Raw genomic sequence first — 24,203 nt, 5'->3', positions numbered from 1 at the left:
TTAAGGCTGAACCACAGCTGAATACCTAATTTCCTTCTGGGAGTTTGGAATTTTGGTATGTGCTAGGCAGTGGGCTCCTAGATATAACCAGCTCGCCAGTAAAAACCCTGGGCACTGAGGCTCTAACAAGCTTCCCTGGTAGACAACATTTCATATATGTTGTCACAATTTGATCCTGGAAGGGGTTAAGCACATCCACTCTAGGAGAAGACTCTTGAAAGCTCACATCTGGTTTCCTGTGGCCTTCACCCCATGTACTTTTCTCTTTGCTGGTTTTGCTACTTTGTATTCTTTCACTATAAAACAAATCATAGCCATGAGTATGACTATACACAGAATCCTGTGAATCCTCCTAGAGAATGACCAAATTTGGTCTTAGAAATCTCCAGCACAACGTGAATGTGAGCGTGTGTGTGTGTGTGTGTTTTACAACAGATAATAAACTAGATGACCAAAAACTAAAATCCCACGGACAACATTTACAACAAATTAGATAATCAGGTGTCCCCATGAACCCCCAAATACATGCTGAGAGGTCAAACAATTAACAGCCATAAGTCTTTCATGGTATTGGTGTCTCTGCAGAAGGAAGTAGAAGGAAATAACAAGGAGTCTGAGATCTGAGAAAGAAGCAGCCCATAACAGTCAAAAGGTATTCACAAAAAAGCATGTTGGCCAATTTTACAAACTCAGCCGAAACCCAGAACATCCACTTCATTAGCGGGTCTGTGCTACAGGTTTGCAGGAAGGTCAGAAGGACAAGAGCAGTCCAGCCAGAGAATTCCAAAACTGACGAGCCAAAGTGTGTCCCTCCCAGGTCACAGCCCCACATTGAGGAGATCTGCTAGGAGTGGAAGCAAACCTGAACAGGTTGGAGGCAACAGAGCTGAAGGAAACAAAGGTTCACAGATAGGTGGAAAAGCAGAGCAGAGCCAGGGAACCCCAGAAAGCAAGCAGCCATTAAAAAATACATATATATACTTTTACATATATATACACACACACATATACATAAACATATATACATATACATATGTGTTTTTACATATATTTACATATATACATATACATATATATATATATATATATATAAAAAGAAAACAATGGGGAACTCTGTGAAGTTAGAAAAGCCACATGACCCCCTTCTGTCTAGAAGTTCAGGGAAATTAAAACTAATTTCACAGACATATCCCACACAAACTTACGAAAACAAAGAGAACAAGGAGAAAAACGTTCTCAACAGATGACCAGAAAGAAAAAAAAAAACAAGACATTAAGAAAAAAAACAAATTTAAAACTCAGAAACTAGATGTCAGAACTTGGGAAAGACTTAGAAATTTTTAAAATCTCTTCAAAACTGAGGGCTAATTTAGAAGGAATTCAAAAATGAATAAACAACAGAGAATACCTTAAAGACAGGTTAAAAAGGAAGAAATTTTTAAAAATCAAAAAGAAATAAGAAAAAAGTTTAAAAACACTTGAGAAAAAATGACAAACCACTGAAGAAAAGAAAATGCAGCAACAAAAAATCCAAAGAGAGAAAAATACTAAAAAATTATAATTTAAGAAAAATTTCCAAAAATAAAAGATTTGAAACTACATATTAAGAAACATACTATGAGCCAGGCATAGTGGCTCACGCCTGTAATCCCAACACTTTGGGAGGCCAAGGCAAGCAGATCACGAGGTCAGGAGATCTAGACCATCCTGGCCAACATGGTGAAATCCCGTCTCTACTAAAATAAATACAAAAAATTAGCCGGGAGTGGTGGCGGGCGCCTGTAGTCCCAGCTACTCAGGAGGCTGAGGCAGGAGAATGGCGTGAACCTTGGAGGCAAAGCTTGCAGTGAGCCCAGATCATGCCAGTGCACTCCAGCCTGGGCAAAAGAATGAGACTCTGTCTCAAAAAAAAAAAAAAAGAAACACAAGCTACATGCCTAACAATAGCAATATATATGACCAACATCAAGATCTATTCTAGAAAAATTAAAAATTACTTGGCTTTAAAGAAAAAAAATTCCTTCGAATAACCTAGGAATAAAAAACTAGTGATTTAGTGACTTAAAAGGGTTTCAAAAGCTATGAAATCACATCACACATTTGAGACCAAAGATAATAGAGTAACACTTAAGCTCCTTAAAGAAAATGTAAGCCTGCTACTAAATTACATTTAAAGAGAACTTGTACTCTCAAAGAAAAAAGTCAAAAAGCAGAAGATACATACTTATGAAAACAATATTGACATGCTCATTTTTATTATAAAAATTTGGAAAATAAAACAATAGAGGACTGTTTAGGTAAATGATGGCACTGAATAATGAAATACATGCAGTCATTAAAAATTACGGTTATGAAGACTAATAATATGAGGATACCCAGGGTAGATCACTAATGAGAACAGGAAGAAAACATGACTGGACAAACAGAATGAGTATAACTATATGGATGGAAGACAGAGATATACATAGAAACAGTGTAAGAAAATATCTTTCAAGTAGCTTTCCATTAAAGAAAATTTAGAAGAGAAAAATAGAAGGAAAAAAGGCTTTAAGAAGAAATATACAGATCATCCATTTATTTTATGCCTAAATGTCAATTATAAAACTGCTCAAGAACACATTATATAGGCTTGTCAAGTCTATACAAATACTATGGAAATATACTGAGAATCAAAGAAATGTTATCATGAAAACATTTTATACCAACGCTCCTATATAACACAAAAGAGACCACTTCTAGATAAAAAGTCTTTGTAGTCCAAGTTTTTGAGTGCTGCAATTCTGGTATAAACAAAACCAGTCAATGAAACAAACCAATTTAGAATAGACTCATTCTTGAGAAAACTGTTATTTCTAAAAATATAATTAATATTTACATTTACCAGATCCCCATACTCAAGCAGACTATTAATGCTTACAAAATCTATACATAAATATTTCATTTAGGAAAAGCAAATGGATTTAACATATACTGAATAATATATACTGAAATGTCACAGAAAACCTACATTTAAAGATCGTTTTTTAATCTAAGGAATCAATACAATAGATTGACATTTGTAATTGCTTTGCAAAAGGCTGCAGCTTGAGAAAGGTAACACAAGTTAACCTATTTGTGAGCCTAAGATGCTGAACTTGCCAAAGAGTGACATACAATTATAACCTAAGCAGTCTGTCAGCCCAGCAGTTCTGCAGAAGCAGCAAGGCTCTTTTCCCCTGCAGAAAGACACTGTGATCCACATAAAGCGAATAACTTTAATTCAGTTCAGACATTTCAAAGCTGGATTCTAAATATACTCAGGAAATCTTATTTCCAATATAAAATTCAGTATGATGCAGATTCTGTGAGATTCTACATTCCTGTCACTTTCACTAAGACACTAATTTGATTAATTTTTAAAGATTTCAAATTCATGATTGTTCATAGAGACAAAAACCAAAAAATTTTTAATTTAATCATAGATGTGCCCCATTTACCATTTTTCTCAGTAAGTAAAACTTATCAACACAGAAATCGGGCTTAAGTAACAGACTGAATTCAATTATGTCAACTTTTTGACAGATTTGAAATTGTTATAAACATTGTTTAAACTTGAATGAATATGACATATATTATACACACACACACACACATACACACATTTTTTTTTTTTTTTTGAGATAGGGTCTCACTCTGTCACCCAGCTGGAGTGTAGCAGCACAGTCATGGCTCACTGCAGCCTCAACCTCCCAGGCTCAAACCCTCCTCTCACCTCAGCCTCCTCAGTAGCAGGACTACAGGTGCGCACCACCACACCTAGCTAATTTTTGTATTTTTTGTAGAGGTAGCATTTCACCGTGTTGCCCAGGCTGGTCTCCTGTGCTCAAGCAATCCACCTGCCTTGGCCTCCTAAAGTGCTGGAATTCTAGGTGTGAAACACTGTGCCTGGTCACAATATTTTTAAATTGAACTGAATTGAGAAATTTTAATAAAAGTTTTTTTAATGAATAAACATTCATTAAGTAGCAATTTGATGCTTTGGGCCACAATCAGATAAAACAGGCAGTACTACTTGTAGGAAAAACTAATTTGAAAAAAAAAATTCCAAAGGTTTAAATTATGCTGCCCATAAAAAGGAAACATAAGTATGTAAAATCATGAAAACTGTCTTTCCTCACTAAGAAAACTGGGACTGCATCCTTACCAGCAGAAGCCAACTTATATTTCTGAGCCCATGTATTCTGTTTTAATGGTATAACTTATTGAAGAAAAACAAAATAAAATGGTATACACAACAAATATAACCATTTGTTCCAGGGAAAGGGGAAAAAAACCAACAGACTCTAGTCAAATTTTTCACCATCTTTCATGCTCTCATTTTTAAATCAGTCTAAAACACAAAATAGGATTACTGGGGTCAACTTGCAACTGGGTTTGGAGGGAACACATTAAATCTAAAGATGTTCAAATCATTTTAGAGAAGTAAATCACAAAAGGTATTTTAATAGATTGGTATTCATTAAAAGCTCACAATAACAGCTAACATTCGCTGACCTCTTACCAAATGGTAGGCAAAGTGATAAACACACTCACCATCTCATTTAGCCATCAAAAAAAAAAAAAAAAAAAAATTCCCATTGAAAGTATATTATTCTCACTTGACAGATAAGGAAAAGGAGGCTTGAGAGTTAAGTAACTTGTTCAAGTTCACTCAGCTAGCTAAGGTGCTTTACTCCTAGTGCTCTCCAAATAAATGTGGGACTTACCATGTAAAGCTACATCAAAAGATCCTACAGAGATGCAGAATGCCCAAGCAGGAGGCAGCAGGCCCAAGAAGATCTCAAGTTCTAGTTTATCTGACCTTAGATAAGAGATAAGCTTTGAGCATTACTGTTTTCCTAAACTAAAAGATACATTTAATTCAGTTCCCTGTGCAAAGTTATCAATGAAAATCCTTTCAAAATCAGTAATACAGCAACCTATCACCTAGAATTTTAGAAGATACTTGTGTGAGGAAGAGGTATAGGTACATATTGGACTCCTGCACAAAGAGACAAGAAAATACTGTAAAGTTTCCATAAGCTTTTCATCCTCAAATCCTTATACATTCAGCTGCTCCTGAGCTAGATACACAAAAGAAAATGCTACCAATTCTGAGGAGTTGATATGTAAAATAGTCAATTAAGAGTTGTATGATCTGAAAGTCCTGGAATCTGTTTTCTCATTTGTAAAATGAGAACATATACCTCACAAGTTAGTAGCAAAGATTAAATGAGAGAAGGTAATATAATGCAATGATCACAGTGCTGAAACACAATATATGGTGGTAAGCATTCTATGAAGTGATCACCTCTGCTTACAGCGCTCTCCAAATCCTCTCACCACTTTCTCTGATCCCTCCCCAACAACCCAGGTCTGAATAACCTGCACCCTTCCTCAGGCTGCCACTGAGACATCATTTCCTTTAAAATGCTTTTCCATTCTTCCCAAATGGCTTAGGTGTCTCTCCTGTTGTTCCCTTGGAACTCTGCAGTTTATTGCTTCCACAGCACTCAACATTTTATTTCGTTAACTGTATACTTACTTGCTTACTGCTACTTTCATCTAGGATGGATAAATATGAATTATAGGAGCTAAATAATGTAAAACTTCCAACATAAGTAGTAAAATTTGCCCACAATATACAGCACCCTAGTAAGATAAAGGATATCTACAACACAAACCTTACAATTACTATCATGCTTGGTAGTAAACTGTGAATGCTTCTTCCTGAATTTGGGGACAAAATAAAGATGTCCACTATCATCAATTCTATTCAACACTGGATTGGAGAGCCTAGTCAATGCAATAAAGAAAACGTAATAACATATATAAAGATCAGGAAATAAGAAATAAAAACTTATTATTCACAGATGACAGACATGATAGTGTATAAACTGTAAATGCAAAAAAAAAAAAAACTACAAATTCTTTCAAAAGAATCAAGACTGTCCAAGCTATTAAGTGAATTTAGCAGAATTTTTGGATAAAATGACAAAAGACAAATATCAACTATGTTTCTCTATAAGCCACAAAGAATTGGAAAACAAAATTTAACAAAAAATGCAATTAAAATATATCATCAAAAAATCAAATGCATAGTAATAAATCTACTAAAAGATATGCAAGACTTCTACAGTAAAAACAAAACACTGCCAAGAAAAATTAAAGACTTAAATAGATAGTTATACCATGTTCATGGAAGAATTAATATTGTTAAGATAGTAGTTGTTCCTAAATTGGTCCATAGATCCAATATCTCAATCAAAATGAAGCAGATTTTTTGTTGGAAATGGGCAAGCTGATTCTAAAATTCAGCTAGAAATGCAAAAGGCCCAGAGTAGTCAAAGTGAAGTTAAAAATATCACAATTTACCATAAAGCTACAATAATCAAAACTAGTAACAAACTAGACCAATGTAACAAAATAGAACGACTACAAACTAACAAATACAGTTATCAGTTTTCTAAGAAGGCATTACTGGAATTCAGTGGGGATAGGTTGGTCTTTGTAATAAACAACATTGGTACAATTAGATATCTACATGGAATGTAGGACCCTCTCTCACACAATACACAAAAATTAATTTGAAATGGATCATAACAAACATAAATAAGAAAGATAAAACAACAAAGCTTCTAAAAGAAAACAGAATAGTATCTTCAAAACCTTGGGGCAGGCAAGATTCTCAAGGGAACACAAAAAGCAGCAAACATAAAAGACTGACATATGAGACTTGACTTCATTAAATTTAAGAACTTCTGTTCATTAAAATACACACACACACACACACACACACACACACAAAACCAGGTATTAAGGAGTAAAATGGTAAGCCGTGGCTGAAGGAAGACATTTGCAACATGCATATCCCCAAAATGAATCTACCTGCAATACATAAGAAATCATAAATAAATTTTAAAAACACATATAACCCAACATAAAAACAGGCAACAGATTTGAAAATGCCTTCACAAAAGAAGGCATATAAAAATTTACATCATTCAACATGGACAAATGCAAATTAAAACCACCATGAGACAGCACTAGATAACCATCAAAGTGGCAAAAATAAGACAGATAATGCCAAGTATTAGCAAAAATGTGGAGCAACTCAATCTCACATCCAGTTGGATTTCACTTCAGAAAATGTTTTGGCAATTTTTCATAAAGTAAAAGTGTATGCCTATGCTACAATCCAGCAATTCCACTCCTAAGTATTTACTCAAAAGAAATAAAAACATAATCTTAAAAAAAGACTTGTACAAAAATATTCACAGTAGTTACCCTGTAAGAGCTAAAACAAGACAATCCACTGCTCATCAACAACAGAATGGATAAACAGTGGCTCATTCATATAAGGAAACACTACACAGTATTAATACAGTATGAACTACTATTCCATGCAACAAAGCAAACGTAATGATGACTAAAGAAACCAGACACATGATATTCCCTGTTTTTCTTTTCTTTTGAGACAGGATGTCACTCTGTCACTCAGGCTGGAGTGTAGTGGCACAATCAGAACTCACTGCAGCCTCAACCTCCCAGGCTCGAGTGATTATCCTGCCTCAGCCTTCCAAGCAGCTGGGACTACTGGCATGCACCACCATGCCTGGTGAATTTCTTCATATTTTTAATAGAGATGAGGTTTCGCCACATTGCCCAAGGTGGTCTTAAACTCCTAGGCTCAAGTGATCCGCCTGCCTCAGCCTCCCAAAGTGCTAAGATTACAGGTATGAGCCACCGCGTCTGGCCCACATATGATTCCTTTTATAAAATACGAGGTAGTGACTGTAAAAGGCAAAATTAAGTCCTCTGGTGTGCTGGCAATGTTCTATATCTTGATTTTGTTAGTAGTTACACCAATGTATTTACATATGCATAATTCAACAAGCTGTACACTTAAGATATATGCACTGCACTTTATTATAAAGTTACACCTCAATTGTTTTAAAAAATTTAAACCTTTTACACAAAATTAGGCCAAAAGGTATAGTCAAACCTAATGTTTTCAGGAATATTCCTTCATGTCTGATTTTAATAAGAAAATTTTCTAGCAAGATATAATAAATATAAAAATTGAAGTATAAGTATATACATAGTAGTATCTGGTCTAATTTTTATGGTATTGAAAGGTCAGTCCAAAATTTATAAAATATATAAATTTGTCATGCTTCTAACACACACAAAAAAGAAAGTTACTCTATGTCCTTAAAAAAGGTACTTGAACATTAATGATTTTTTTCACAATAGTTTCAAAGTTTAGACTTTATGGCTCCCCTTTATCAAAATATAAATAAAAAAGAAATCACCAAAACAAAATATAAGTTCCTGCTTCTATGACAATTTAGTACATTCTAAAGAGCATCCCTTTGGCAAATCATTTATCTTCATCCATAAAATGCAGAAAGCGAGATTACCTCTAAAGGCTATTTTTAATGTTCAAGGATTCTATGATTCTGACATTCAACTAATTAAAAACTCTGATTAGTTTCCCTAAATACCTTCCAAAAAAGAAGTCTTTTGTGTGACACTCAGTCTTAAATCAATACTATATTCATATTTACCCTTTTCCAATCTTTTCTCACAATGGCCCTATATAAAGCCCATGCAGTTTCCTTTCTCCTTATTTTTGTTAATGTGATTTCCTCCATATAAAACATCCCTCTCCCAGCTGGGTGTGGTGGCTCATGCCTGTAATCCCAGGACTTTGGGAGGTCGAGGCAGGAGGATCACTTGAGGCCAGGAGTTAAAGACCTGCCTGGACAACATACTGAGACCCTGTCTCTCATATTAAAAAAAGAAAAAGAAAAAAACTTAGCCAGGCTCCTGCTTGAGCCCAGGAGTTGGCACTGCAGTGAGCCACAGTCATTCCCCTGCACTCCAGCGTGGGCAACAGAGCAAGACTCTGTCTCAAAGAAAAAGAAAAAAAAAAAAAGAAAGAAAAAAAATCCCTCTTCTAAAGCTTTATATTTGCCTAACAAAATCTTTGTCATCTCTAAATATACTCATACATTAAAATATTCATTATGCATCTTCTCCATGTAAGGCAAGAAACTAGACAATAGACTGAGGACAAAGAAACAGGCCATGGTTCCAACAATAATGTGGACATGTGAAAAAGACTAACCCTGGTTGGGTGCGGTGGCTCACGCCTGTTATCCCAGCACTTTGGGAAGCCGAGGGGGGTGGATCACCTGAGGTCAGGAGTCCAAGACCAGCGTGGCCAACATGGTGAAACCCCATCTCTACTAAAATACAAAAATTAGCTGGGCATGATGGTGAGTGCCTGTAATCCCAGCTACTTGGAAGACTGAGACAGGAGAATTGCTTGAACCTGGGAGACGGTGGTTGCAGTGAGGTGAGATTGCACCACTGCACTCCAGCCTGGGCAGCTGAGTGAGACTCCGTCTCAAAAAAACAAACAAACAAAACAAAGAATAACCCTAATACAAGTTAGAAACAAATAACTGGCAAAAAGGCCAGTTTATATTGTCATAGTAAAAACAAAATAAATAAGCCTTAGACCTAGCTGAAACTACCAACCCTTTCAATTTCCCCTATTTTATTCTGAGATAGTCTTCTCTCAACTGTTCTGTATCACCATAAGACTGTTTTAAATCACTTACTCATAATACCATTTATATATCTGTATTATTCCCCCAATATATATGAAACTTAAAAAAGACTTTTTCCTGTATACTTTTCATATCCACTAAATTTTTTAAGCACTAAATACATTCAAGTAATAATTTTAAAAACTACTTGCCAAAAGTGAAGATCTCCCATATTTTATCTGATAATAATTATGGCCAAAGAGATTATAATTAAGTAAAAATTAAAAGAATTTGCACCTCACTGGAAATTTCTAAGGCAAATTTTATAGAAAGTTAACCAAGAGTTAGGTTCCTTGAAAAACTGAATTTATTCTTTTAAACTTTTTCATAAAGGGAAAAAATTGACTTATTTTCCTTTTAAAAAGTTTCCCAAAACACTCTTATATTAACCTGAAATATATAAGCTTTGATACTTTATCATATACCTACAAAAACAAAAATACAAAACTTAAATTACCCTCTGCCTAAACAAACTCAATCATTCCATGTCCACAAAACAGTATTTCTGAGTGTATCTGTCTTGCAGCTGACAAAGTCTGAGCTATGTGACACATTTCTGTAACAGTAGTGCTGTAGAAAGATTAATATCCATTTTTTACATTTAACCTATTAACAACTATTTGTATTTTATTATGCTGTATATAGTTATAGTCTATAAGGATGTAACTATTTTGATTACATAATCAAATTTATATAAGCACCATAATCTAGTATGAATTAGCTTGCTATCTGAATATTTCAAAACACTACCATTTAAAAATAGCTAAAGTGTTTCCATCAAGCATTTCAAAAACTTAAATTCACAGCCTTATGTAAGATACAATTCAAAATCTATCTCACCAATTTTACTCTGAATAAACTCATACTGTACCTGGTTGCTACCATGGCCAAAAGGAGTACTAGATAAATTAGTGGTTATACTGTGCAAAATAATTTCACCACTAAGAGATCCAGAAGCAATGTAGCAATCATTCCAATTGTATGTTACACAAGTTACTTCATCTTTATGATCCTGAAAGAGAGAAATGAAAGTAAGTAGGCTGCCCCATAACCCTCGAACAGCCCATTTTCATGTTTCTGTAAATACCATATATTATGTACTCATCAATCTAATATTTGCTTTAACATTTTCCTCAAATACAGAGAATTATTTTCAATAATGAAAAAAATGGTCCAGGCACTTTACAAAAGAAAGAGAGACATTATGGAAAGGTAATTTTCTACATGGCATTATGTCTACTTTAAAGAATTCACTTCCTCTGACAAATAACAGGTATTGCAAGTTGACTATTTTGAGTTCCTGCTTTAACATGAAAATGGCAGAGAATATGCTAAATGAATGATGGAGGCAAAGTGTCAGAGGAAAGAGAAAGAGCTACTGTGAATGAAGTTGGCAGAGGAAGCTTTATGGAAGACATAAAGCTGGAGTTCAACCTTAAAGAAAAGAGAAAAATCATGGGAAGGGGAAAGAAACCAGACACTGCAAAACGGAGGAGTGGGAAGAACAAATGACCGAGGCATCTGTGAGATAACAGCAGCTGCTTCCATTTGCTCAGAACCTACTAGTGCTAGGACCTTTATACATTATTTAATGCTTAGAAAAGCCTGAGGGGCAAGGTTATTTTGCCCATTTTATAAACGAAGTACATGAGACAGAGAGGTTAAGAAACCGGTGCAAGCTCACATAACTGCTAAGTGACCAGGATTCAACTCCATGTCAAACTCCAAAGCCTCTGTTCCTTCCACTATACCAGGCTGCCTCTCAAATCCAATTAGAAATACACTTTGAGGAAATAAAACTTTCAGGTTTTAAACAAACTGAGTTCACAAGGACTATGTTTTCCAACATCAAATTAGAGATGTCTAGCAGGAGCAAAGTTATCAAAATTGGGAGAAGAGTTTTTAACAGGAAGATGCCATATCTCAATAATACCAACAAACTAAGCCCTGTATCTAATAAATATTTATGTAATGGCAAGAATAATAGCTATGATATTCCACTTACATTACAACTTTTTCAAGTGGTCCTTCAAGTATTTTCAGAGATTTCTTTACCTTTTATTCCATTCCTAAAACCAAGGAACGCTTGCTATCTTGAGGAAAAAATGTTTGATGAAAAAAGGAAGAGCAGACATTTTGGGTATCGTTCCCATTTGGGAAATTAAGAACATGGGGTCCAATGTAATTTCTATGACTTTATAAAGAGGCAAGTGACTTCCTAATTTCAACTGTGGAAAATAAGTCATTCAGCCAACATTTACTAAGAACCTACCAAATGCCAGAAATTGTGTTAATCACCAGAGAGAGGACTGTAGAGATTCAAAGGTAAAACATTAGATTTCCCACTATCACAATTAGTCAAAATACTCATTAACAGAATGAATGAGGGAGCTAAACATTACAAATTTCACACCAAAAAGACAGAAAACCATCCAGAGTAATTGGGAAAGCTGAAAAGGGAAAAGTGTATCAAATTTTGCCATGCAGGGATGGGGTAAGTGAAGCTTACATGGGTGATGGGTTAAAGAAAGCTCTTCCTCTGTATATGTGTCTAGATATATGTTTATATTTTTCATATTAAAACCTTTTTAAAAGACAAAAATTAAATTTAAGATCACCTTCTAAATATTAAAAAGACAATATAACGAAAAGTAGAATTCCAAAAATATAACCAGAGACTTTGTTGTGCTAAATACTTTATTTTCTGAAACTACCAAAAGCTAATTATTAAAGAAACATTAATTGTAAACAGTAAATCAGTTTACAAAATATTACCAAGTTAAAAATACAAACAGATAAAAAATAACACAAACAAGAGCAGCCAAATATACTACATAACTAAAAAGCTGACCCCCCCAACTCTGATTACTATATTGAAAACTATCATCCCAAAACAACTCTCATTTTTTCCAACTTGCCCTAAGGAAAGATCCCTGATGACCACAAACCATAGTTTAGAAAAAAATGAGTGAAGTGGTTCATTCAAATAAGAGTAGAACTAAATGAAAAAACAAGAAAAAAGTTTTAAATGTTGATCATAGGCATTAATTCTATACATGGAAGAAAAAAGACATAAAAACAAGTTTCTGGCTAAATAGCACCTTTATTTTCCCTAACAATTCTGAAGCCCCTTATTTTTACCATAAAAGCTCAAAAATAAAAGCTTGGTAAGTACTCTAAATGCATTAAGATATCCATTTTTTTGTAAAGTTTTTTTTTTAGTTGCTTACCTTAAGAGATCGATGAATTCTTTTTGATTTTAAATCCCAAATATTAACAATGTTATTTAGGCCTCCGCTTACCAAATACATAGATGTAGAATTTAAGTTGACACATGTCTGCTTTTGCTATTTAAAAAAAATAAAAATAAAAGTTACCTTAATTTAACAGAGCTCAGAGCTGACTTTCAGGTCTCATTCAACACTTAGTAAGCATGTGATAAATATTTGTTAAATTAAATACTAAAAACATGCTAATCTTGTACTAAAGAGCCACTCTCTCATTGTCTTTCTTCCACATGGATCCAACAGCTTTTAAGGGGGTCAAAAATGCTTCAAGGAAATCAAATAGATTTGCGTTCACTTCTGTGGACTGGTGACAACACAGGAAGCTTAGGAGACACTGGCAGTCCTGGTCTCCCATCACGGCTTGTTTGCCCATCCTATCTCCCCTTGATAAAGCCTGTTCTTGTATTTCCACAGAATATCCTACATTCAAATCAATCCCCAGCTCAGAAATGCTAAAAATAGAAGAGACTTCAAAGAATTTCCAGTGTAGAGTCCTCATTTTACTGATGGGGTAAGTTTTTTAAAAGAAGTCAAGATACTTGCCCTAAGTCTCCCAGCAAATCTCCCTGTTAAGGAGACCAAGTCTCAGACATCAGGTCATCAAAGTCCAACCTCACTTGTTCCCCATCTCTGTAAAGACACCTCCAGTTTCTCAAGACAAAAACAGAATAACCCTTGATTTCTTGTTCTCCCTCCCCTCCCATCGATCAGTAAGCTCTCTAAACTCCAACCCAAGAATGAATCCCACATGGGCTCCCTTTATCTATAGCTACTACTAACACTAACCCAAACCTTGCCAAACTATGACAGCAGTTTCCTAACTGGTTTCCCTGTTTCCACTCCTGCTTTCCTATATTCTGTTCTTCATAAGTAGGGTGGACTTTACAAACGTAAATCAGATCATGTCTCCTTCCTGTTTAAAAATCTTCAACGGCTTCCAATCACACCACGAATAAACTCCAAACATTTACCTGGCTTTCGAAGTCCTATTATCTGGGCCCTACCTCATCTGTTACAATTTTCTTCCTCATCCACTAATTCTCCAGCCATACTGACCTTCCATTCCTTAAATATACAACCCTATATTTGCCTCAAGGCTTCTACACATCTATTCTCCTTGCCTAGAAAGCTAAATTCTCTGAACCCTGTTTGGAAGACCTTCTGGTCAACAGATCAACTTAAGTGCCACCACACTTCAAGGGAACTCCACTGGCTACTTAATGTAACTTGCTATTGCAATATCTTATTTTAGTTATCCGCATGACAACTTATCAATATCTGGGTATTTTTTGTTTACTAGTTTACTGCCTGTCCCCTGCCAGAATGTCAGTTTCACTAGCACAAAGCTATATCCATGCTCGATCTTTATAGAATGGCTGAAATACAGATGTTATCAAGTTCTTCTCAATGAGTATCTTTGAGTGTCACCAATCTAGTGGTGCCATCAGTAACGATGCTACACAGAACACAATGGTGCATTTTTTTCCTATGCAACCTTCAGATGCACTACCAAGTTACATTAGTTGTAACTTCCACAGTGCATCCTTGGATTCTTCAAATTCAAAGGGGACATTTTATGACTTCACTAAAAGTTAAAAGGCAAGCTATGTAGGTTTAGGCAAATCATCTCACCTTTCTGAGCCTGTGTTTCTGCATTTGAGAAACGAAAGGTGAAGACTAGATCTACTTTCTTACTTTGAGAGTCTACGCTTCTCAGAAATATCCTCTGCTCAAAAGAGATTCTTTAAAGGGTGCAGATGGTACCCTTCCTCTAGTCCTTCTCCCCCATTGCATGTTTAAGTACTATAAACATGCTAATCTTGTACTAAAGAGCCACTCTCTCATTGTCTTTCTTCCACATGGATTCAGCAGCTTTTAAGGGGGTCAAAAATGCTTCAAGGAAATCAAATAGATTTGTGTTCACTTCTGTGGACTCCAGGGTTCCTTCTAGCTCTGAAATTTTGACCAAGAGTATCAACTAACATATACAAATAGCAAGATGCACACAACATCAATGTTTCAGTACAGTTGCTGTAATTCTCCTGCAGATACCATTCTAGGAATTGACTTTGGTGGAAGCAGACTAAGAAGATTTAAAATCTGGTTGTCACTGCAAATCAGGACAGTTTGCTAAGAACTATCAAAAGAGCCTTTAAATAAAGTAGAAAAAGATGGTGTCCACTGAAGATCAATGTATTGGGACTCCAATCATCACAACAACTACAATTACTCTTAAGGGCTCAAAATAAAACTTATATTTAGAGCTGGCTAACCCTGATGATAGATCATTTTTAATGATAGTGTTATTAATGCAACTAATGAACTTAATTAATGGAAATTGTGTGGTTATTACAGGAATCCTGTACTGCTCAAGGTGCAAGGCAAAGGTACATTCTATTTTAAAGAGGTGAAATACAAAATCCAAGAAAATAAATATGAACTTAAAGTTCCACTCTAAAATTTTTAAATGAGTAGGATCATAATTTATTTTCTCAAGTAGAAAAGGTCTTATGCCTCAAACAATACACAAGTAAGAGCATTTGGAAGTTACAAAAAGGTTATTAGCACATAAATATGTTACTTTAAACATTAATAGTAAAAGCTAAAAAAGCAATGTTTGCAAATATTTTTATAGCTAAATTAAAACAGACAGAAAATTTGAACTCAACTAATCTTACTTTTATCTACCAGCATTATGATATGATTTGTTAACTATGGGAAAGAGGGCTAAGAATCATAGCAACTAATTTGGAATATTCACAGAACTCTTAGAATTATGGAACACTTGTAAATACCATCTGTTATTTTTATACTTAAAAAAAAAAGCTCCCAAACACTGATTCACTGATTTTAAGGCATAATGCATAACAGTAGTACATATATATAGTGGTAGAATAAAAGTTAAAATGGTTTTGACGTTGACATTAACAAGTGTTTTTTGAACATCTTAGGATACAAAGATCCAAAGATGGTTAAGATGTTTTGCCTGCTCTTGAAGACTTCAGTCTGCCTTTTATTGACCAGGGACATTCTATGCCTTGATTTCGCTTAAGTCAGGTTAAACAGAGTGCCTCAAACTCCATTTCTACTGTTAGCGGGTGTTCTCTCTGTCCCAGTCTCCAACATCTGTGGGTTAGAACCGAAGTTCAGGTCAATCCCACTGGATACCTTTAGGAGAGGATTGATAAAAATCATGAGTCCTCTTTAAATTAGTTGAGCTTTTATTCAATTGTCCTGCTGCTTTCTTTCTAATTGGGCTACCTTACCTATCCCAGTGTGTAAAATTATGACAATCCATAATAATTTAAGATTTGCTATAAAAACTTTGAAACAAACAAACAAAAAACAAGCTATCAACTACTCATACCTTTTTATTTAAATCTTATTCTATTTAAAAAAGAAATAGCTTTCAAGGAATGTGACTGGAAATGAAGAAGCCAGTATTATTCTCAATCAGACGGATTAACTTATAAAACAAAAGGATAGGCTGCCACGCCTGTAATCCCAGCACTTTGGGAGGCAGAGGCGGGAGGATCACAAGGTCAGTTCATGACGGGCCTGGCCAACACGGTGAAACCCCGTCTCTACTAAAAATACAAAAATTAGCCAGGTGTGGTGGTGGGCACCTATAATCCCTGCTACTTGAGAGGCTGAGGCAGGAGAATTGCTTGAACTCGGGAGGTGGAGGTTGCAGTGAGCCAAGATTGCGCCATTGCACTCCAGCCTGGGCAACAGAGTGAGATTCCATCTCAAAAAACAAAACAAAACAAAACAAAGCAAAAGGATAAGAAAACAGTATGCAATGACAGCTTCATTTAAATGCCCTGGGACCTAAGCTTATTTTGACAAAAAAAACCTGTTTAAGGAGCGCATGGGGAGGCTCAGACAGGCCCCTCAGTACAGGTGGACAGAATCTGAAGCAGAGGGCTACCATCAGCTATGAGTCTGTTCCTGATGGTCCTGAGCTCAAGATCAGTAAAGTAGTGCTGTGTCATTAGAGTTCATCTGCTCAGGTCAACCTAGCAACCTGTGTGGGACATCGTCCTAAAATAGCAGCAACAGGAATCCTCTCCCACAGAAGGAAAATGAAGAAATGAAGGGCCTAGTTAACAAAATTCAAGTCTTCAATTGTTCCCCTAATATTCAAAACTATTTTACCTAAAAATATCTCAGTAAGTACACATATCTCATTTTTAAGTGTTACTGTACTATTTTGAGCTTAAGTTAAAAATGATGCTTTTAAAAACCTTTATATTTAGTTGCAAGCACCACAATAAACAAGCAATTGCCAGTCAAGCAAAACTAAGATTTTTAACAGTTAAAAAAAAAAAAATCACTTACCCCTTCAGCAAGCTCTAAAAGTGGAACAGGTTTACATTTGCAACTTGAGACAACTATTTTGTCGCCACTGGAAGATGCTGTTACTAAAAAGTTATCTAAATGAAGAGTTATGGAGCATCAAACAATCCATGAACATCTATAGCACTAGAGACTATTATAAGAATTGCAATTATAAAAGCAAACACACTAAGAAGACAATGAATGAGTAACGCTTATAGAGTAGCTTTCAAAAGTAGCTCACATTACTATTAATAATTACTAAGACTAATTCTCTTTGCTACTACTGCGGGGAAGAACTAGCCTTCCTTCTGGCTCTGCTATCACTCAAAAGCTATTTAACCCATGTGAAATACTATTCTGTTTTCAAAGAGTAGGCCAGAAGGGCTAATTTTATCCTTCAAGAATGAGAGCATGATAAAAGCAGCATCAGCAAATATCAATCAACCTTTTCATCTACAGAAACTGTTCAAGATATGTATTAACCTAGTGCTTGGTACCAATCTAAACTAGGCAGCAAACATCCACACTAGTCCCCTGTTTTTCTATTTTTTTAAAAAAAGACTGATATTTTCCCAGAACATGAATTTTTGTGATATTTTTGTGATAGAATGTTCCAATTTTAAATTAAGAATGGATATTATAGTAATTTGCAAATATTTTACAAATATGTATGGTTAAATAGGAATTGTGTCATGAGTTTTAATTTTTAAATAAAATTTAATTGAATCTTAATTTAAAATTTTATTTACCTTCTTTTACATGAATCATAAGTAAACACAATCAGTAAACACAAAACAGTAAGCATTTTAAAACTAAAATGATTAACTACAACAATATAACCAAGAATAAGAGTCTGATTTTGAGAGCCATAACAAATTAAAATATCAGAAGTTTAAATCTGTGCTTTTCAGCAATTAAAATGTGAGTAAAAGCAATGGAGAAAGGTTAATTAGACACTAAGAATCCCTAACTGCATTAACTTTTGAATGTTCTGCATAACTTTCAGGTATTTTGTAAACAGAGCATAGAGTGTAATTTTATTATGATACATGATGCAAATCAAATCATTTCTACCTAGATATTACCATAGTGAGAAAAACCATTTCCCCTTCCTTGACTTCTTCCTCTGTTTACCACTACTTTTCTCCTTAGAATATAGAAAAAAAAAAGAACTGAAACATAATGTGGGTGGGTAATCTAGCTACTTTCGTATTTCTCTTGTAGTTTTAGAAATCATGAGAAAGTGAGGAACATAAGCTAAACGACAAAAAACAAAAAACTAATCTCTCTGGCTTCCCACATTAACCCCATTCTTGGAATCTATGCTATGTGGACCCCAAGCTGCTAAGGCTGGGAACTCTTTGATCTTCAGTAATTAACCTTCATGGAAGTGATCAAAGCCTTATTAAGAGTAAGACTGTATGAAGGCTTTCAGTGCACATCTGCTCATGCAAGAAAACGATAAGACCAATTTCCAAAAGTCATACAACATTATCTCATAGCTACATCAGTTTTGTTGTTAGACTATTAAGTAGCACATTAGTAAATGCCAACTCCTAGTAAAACTCCTTAAAACAAAAGTCAACCAAAAAATAATCTTACTACAAATTGCTACTTTTATATAATAAGAGGGAAAATTAAGCTCTAAACATAATGAAAATCTAAAAATAGAGAACAGCAACTTCATACACTTGTCACTCTCTTTAAAATATTTTTCCTACTAAATATCTGGAAAGTCCTTCAAAAATGCAGTCATTTCACCATGAGTTTGACTAACAGAGTACCAAAGTAATTTGTTGTACTGCTTTAACACAAAATATAGGAATGATAAGGAGGTAAATTTAATTCAATAAGAAAATTTGTCCTTCTTGTTACAGACATGCAAGAACAGTAAGGCTCACATAAAACTTTTAATATTTTTGTTCCTGAACCAGTCGTATTTTAAAGCTTTGATTTTTTTCCTTTCATCAGAAAGTAGAATTTAATACTTTGGTGTTGATAAAAATCAGACAAATGTTAAAAATTTGTTAAGAAATTGCATATGAGTTTCACAAAAGAAAATTTCTAACATACCAGTTATATAAAACATTTTCATATAAAAGGTGATAGGAGTACTGTGGTTACAGCAGTGGTTCTCTACTGGGAGTGATTTGGGCGATTCTGGAAACATTTTTGGTTGTCACAACTAGAAGCTATTAGTACCTAAGGGGAGAAGACCAATAAACCTTCTCCACATGGTACAACATACAGGAAAGATCCACAACAAATTTCCTGCCCCAAAAAGTCAATAGCACAGGGTTCAAAAACCCTAGTTTACAGTCTTCACTCCCTCATTTTATTTTATCCACATTTAGGAGCTCACCAAGACAGGGAAGGTGTCAATCAGAAACATAAAAAGCTTAGAAAAATTCAATCTAGATAACTTTACTATGTCTGTTTAGGAAATAATGTAGTTTTCATCATACACAGAGAGGAAGGAAGATATGGAGAGTACATCAGATCCACAAATACCCAAATGTAGATGCAAAAACTCATTCCAAAACCTTTTGGAATTATTTCCACAATTACCAACCTTATTCCATTTGGTTCAATAAGAAACTTTTCATAACTAATTCTATGGTGTAGACAGAATATACTTTTTTTAATAGCAATGTTTTCAAATGAAGTGGGTTGTAACTAAATTTTTTTTAAATGAACCCAACACATAAAATCAGAGTGCATTCATATGATATATTGTTTTGTAAATTACTATTTTACTATCCTTGGTAGCAATGCAAAATACATTACTCAGTATGAGTCACATGCAAAAGTTTCATTGACAGTGGCTGTTTAACCTAATAAGTGTGTGTGTGTTTTTTTAAAGGATACTATTGCTGCTCCAACATATTGAGCTGATTCCATGTGGTGATGTGTGTGGGTTGAATTTATCCACCAATGTCATAGATGAAGCATCCCATATTTTAATATCATCTCCTGATGAAGCAAATCTGAGGTTTTCCTGCATGACTGCGCCTACAAATAGTTTAAAACAATATATTTTTAAAACATTTAAAAAGACATACTCAAAAAAAGGTCAAAATCTAATCTAATACAAGTGGCTCTAACTCATCCATTTTTGTTCCAAACAGTGCACTCACCAAAGTAGTTGAAGTGATCTTCCTAAAACAAAAGCCAGATCACATTCTCTCAGTTGACCCTTCCAATGGCTCCTCACAGTAATGATAATGAAATTGAGCCTCCTTAGCCTGCCTTACATGTCCTGGCCCCCATGTAACTCTCTTTCTTTTCACTGGCCTTCTCTCTGCCTCATGCAAAGGCAAGGTTATTCTCACCTCAGTGTCTTTTCATTTGCTGCTCCCTGTGCCTAAGATGCTATCCCCAGATTCCCACAGTCATCTTCTTCTCATCATTCAGGTCTTAACTCAAATGTTTCCTCCTATGAAAGGCCTTTCCTGACCACCCTGGCTAATGTAGCCCCTTCCTTACCTGGTAAGGGACTTACCAGTTTACCCTATATCCCAATACCTGATTTCATTTTTTTCATAGCACTTTCTACTATCTGAATTTTTTTTTTTTTTTTTTTTTGAGACGGAGTTTCACTCTTGTTGCCTAGGCCGGAGTGCCAGGGCGCGATCTCAGCTCACCGCAACCTCCACCTCCCAGGTTCAAGCCATTCTCCTGCCTCAGCCTCCTGCGTAGCTGGGATTACCGGCATGCACCACCACGCCTGGCTAATTTTGTACTTTTTGGTAGAGACGGGGTTTCTCCATGTTGGTCAGGCTGGTCTCGAACTCCCGACCTCAGGTGATCTGTCCACCTCAGCCTCCCAAGGTGTTAGGACCACAGGCGTGAGCCACCGCACCCAGTCATTACCTGAAATTTTTATTTGTTCTCATAATAATGTCTGTCTCCCCACACCAGTCTTGAAACATTCCTGGCACACAGCAGTTTCTCAACAAATAACGATTAATAAATAACTTCTTAATTTTTTAAAAAACGTATGATAAAGTAGCATTTCTGCAGGTCAGAATCCAGTCACACCAGTTTTTCCAAAACTCTAAAATTAGCAATATGGTCAAATGAGATGCCACTAAGTCCCCATACCAATTCTTGGACTACAATACCTTCAATCATTTATTCAGAGTATACAGTTGAAACATGTAATTCTAACAAGGTGATTTCACAAACCAAGGAAGTCTAGAAAACAGAAGGCAAGGAAGCTGCTCTAGGCAGGCACCTTAAAGAGCAACAGGTAGTAATGAACGATAGGTGAGAAAAGAGAGGCTCAAAAGTACATGGGAGAAAAGGAAAGCAAGAGTTCACAGAATTATACCTCCCACACCTTCCTAGTATGGAAAGTGCAAGACTACTACACAGCATTAGTGATGTCACAGACAGGTCCCCGAGTCACCAATACACGTCTAGTATAAGCCATTTCAGAGGACAAGTTAGAGACATAATTATAGAAACGTTTCCTTCTCGAGACAAAAAGTTAAGGTAATTCACATGTGCTTCCTTACGCTCCATTCATCTAACAAAGTGCTACTAAAAGCCATTAAAGTCACCTGTCGAAATGTAACACAGTGTTTGGATTTGGAGCCTTAAACATGTGTAACACGTGCCTCCTTCGTTCCCAAGTCAAGGAACAACGAATGAATTGCTGGAAATGCGATCTCTAAGCCCTGTAAACACAACTGCAAGCTGTGTCTACCTGCATCTTACACCAGGCCTATGGAGATGCGGGGTGTAGTGGGTAGATCACTGAGGCCAGGGCTCTGAAAAACTGGGTTCAAAAGACCCGCTCCAACTTAGGAGACGTAACTCGCTGAGTGATTTAATGTTTGTTTCCCGCTCTTAAAGCGGGGCGGGGAAGAGGACTATCCGCCCACCTACTCCGGTCTTCTAAGAACTGAGCACATTTAAGGGAGAGACTTTACATCAGTCCCACAAAGAGGGTCCCATCGAAAGCGAGCAGTCAGAACAGAAGGCGGTAACGTCGGCCTGGGTTTAGGGCCAGCTGCTACAGGAACCAATGCAACTACACTACTCAGCTGAAATGAAAGTTATCCAACTTTCAATCACCAAAACTGCACTTTACTTGCAGGACAACCGCTCAACTGAGGCTACCCTGTAAAATGCATCCGAGTACCTGCCAAAAGAGAAGTATTTGAGGTTGACAAAAAAGGAGACAGACTTGTGGAGACGAGGCAAACTTTTCGGGGGCAGCACAGCCACTAGGGCCGCCACCAACCTACCCTAGTTGACCTGGGCCGCCTCTCGGGGAGGTGTGCGACCCCGGCCCGCGGCTCCCCAGACACTTCCCAGCTCAACGCGCCGCCGCGCCCCTGCCAGCAACCGCTCGGGGCGCGCGAAGCCCAAGGACCTCCGCCCCGCCCTCTGAGGGGGACGGAAGGGGTCTTGGGATACGTAGGGGGCACGAACGCGACGGGCGGGGCCCCGCTGACCTCAGGGCCTCCGGAACCTCACCTCTCCGCAGCAACACAACAGGGGGCCGCAGCCCGCTCGGCGCTGGGCTTCCGGCTCCCGCCTGGACTGTTAAACTTCGGCGGCCGGAAGTCCCGCCCCGAGTGACGTCAAGGGGCGAGGCGCCGCGTGCGGCTGTGGCTCCTGGCCGGACTGCACTTGGGGAACAGAGGGTCTGGCCAGGGCGGCGCTGGGCATCCGCGGGAGAAGTTATCCCAGTGCCAGGGCGGGAACTGCGGGCCGGGGCGACTCTCTCCACGTCCCAGCGACGGAGCTCCGGCCACTGTCAACTGCTCCTTTGTCATTCACTTGCTGACTGTCTACTGTGTGCCAGCACTGTGCTAGACTCTTGGGTGTACAGTGATGGTTTAGCCTGGGGATACAAGAGTACGGTGAATTCTCGTGGTCCTTGGCCTCGTGGAGCTTACAATTCACTATAGGAAGCTGACGTTATTAGATACTTAAATGAAAAGTGAAACTATGATAATGAAAGGTATAAGATGCACGAAGACCCATAATAAGGGAAACTATTGTGGATGTGGATTTAGGAAAGGATCCCTATATGCAATTTACAAGCCAGGAAACGCGCTCAGGCTGAGAAATAACCCGAAGAGTAGGCGTCCGCACTAACCTACTTCAAAACCCATGATCTTTTTTTTTCATCATGCTGCGAGCTCGGTCAGGAACATCAAACATCATCTGGCTGGGAATTCTTTTGAAGGGGATGCTTCAAGGTGGAAAAGGAAGTTGCTGAGCCGAGTTTTCAAGTGCCCCTTCCAAAGGGCCTTTTATAGCTCTACTGACAATTTTTGCTGAGAATATTTATCATAAATATGGAGCATTTCTTATGCAAAAAGTGTTATTCTTTCATCACAACTACATGGGGTGTGTTTCTGAACTAGGTACATAAGCCCCAGTTATCTGCATTCATATCGCAGATAATTGGAAAATTCTAATAAGTGCATTTTTTTCAGAGCAGAAATTGAAATCGTAGCCAAGTTATTGAGGTTCATGGGGGAGTGGGAAAAGGAGAAAGATAGCAAGCAGCAACTACCTTAATTGTACAGTCTGCAGTTCTTGAGGCTATGAAATCCAATTTGGGCAGGGAGGAGGCCCAGAAAGGAACTAAGAAAGCAGAGTAAGGGAGTGGGGGCAGGGAGAATGGGAGCAAATGGAGAAAAGAAAGCTTCAAACAAAAAGAACAATTAATTAAATCTCTGAAAATTGAGGCCAGAAGGAAAATTGAGACGACTCTATGAAAATATATATAATAATACATGTAATATAATATATACATATGTAATACTAACTATACATATAAAAATAAATATTGAACACTTTACTAAGCACTGTATTTGTGTGTATAGATGTAATGTGTATGTATGCTATATATATATAATTTCATCTTTCTGAAAACACATGAAGTATGTGCCATTATTTGTCTCCGCTTTAC

The 24,203-nt window shown here is 36.6% G+C and overlaps 1 protein-coding gene across 1 annotated transcript in view; it reads right to left on the bottom strand.

The window, feature by feature from the left end:
* Positions 1-22,825, bottom strand: part of NEDD1 (neural precursor cell expressed, developmentally down-regulated 1) — a 46,109-nt gene extending 23,284 nt beyond the window's left edge. Inside the window, exons 1-5 of the mRNA XM_011934326.1 lie at positions 22,754-22,825; positions 20,135-20,278; positions 17,267-17,361; positions 12,869-12,985; positions 10,510-10,650 (exon numbers count right to left, since the gene is read on the bottom strand). Of these exons, the coding sequence (XP_011789716.1) occupies positions 10,510-10,650; positions 12,869-12,985; positions 17,267-17,361; positions 20,135-20,270 (489 nt within the window). The 5' untranslated portion in view covers positions 20,271-20,278; positions 22,754-22,825. The remainder of the gene's footprint in view (positions 1-10,509; positions 10,651-12,868; positions 12,986-17,266; positions 17,362-20,134; positions 20,279-22,753) is intronic.
* Positions 22,826-24,203: the final 1,378 nt, after the last annotated feature.

This window comes from Colobus angolensis, unplaced genomic scaffold, assembly GCF_000951035.1.
Source record: "Colobus angolensis palliatus isolate OR3802 unplaced genomic scaffold, Cang.pa_1.0 Scaffold10, whole genome shotgun sequence".
Classification (NCBI taxonomy): Eukaryota; Metazoa; Chordata; class Mammalia; order Primates; family Cercopithecidae; genus Colobus; species Colobus angolensis.
The sequence above is the reverse complement of the archived record's forward strand: the minus strand, read 5'-3'. Positions and strand labels throughout refer to the sequence as shown.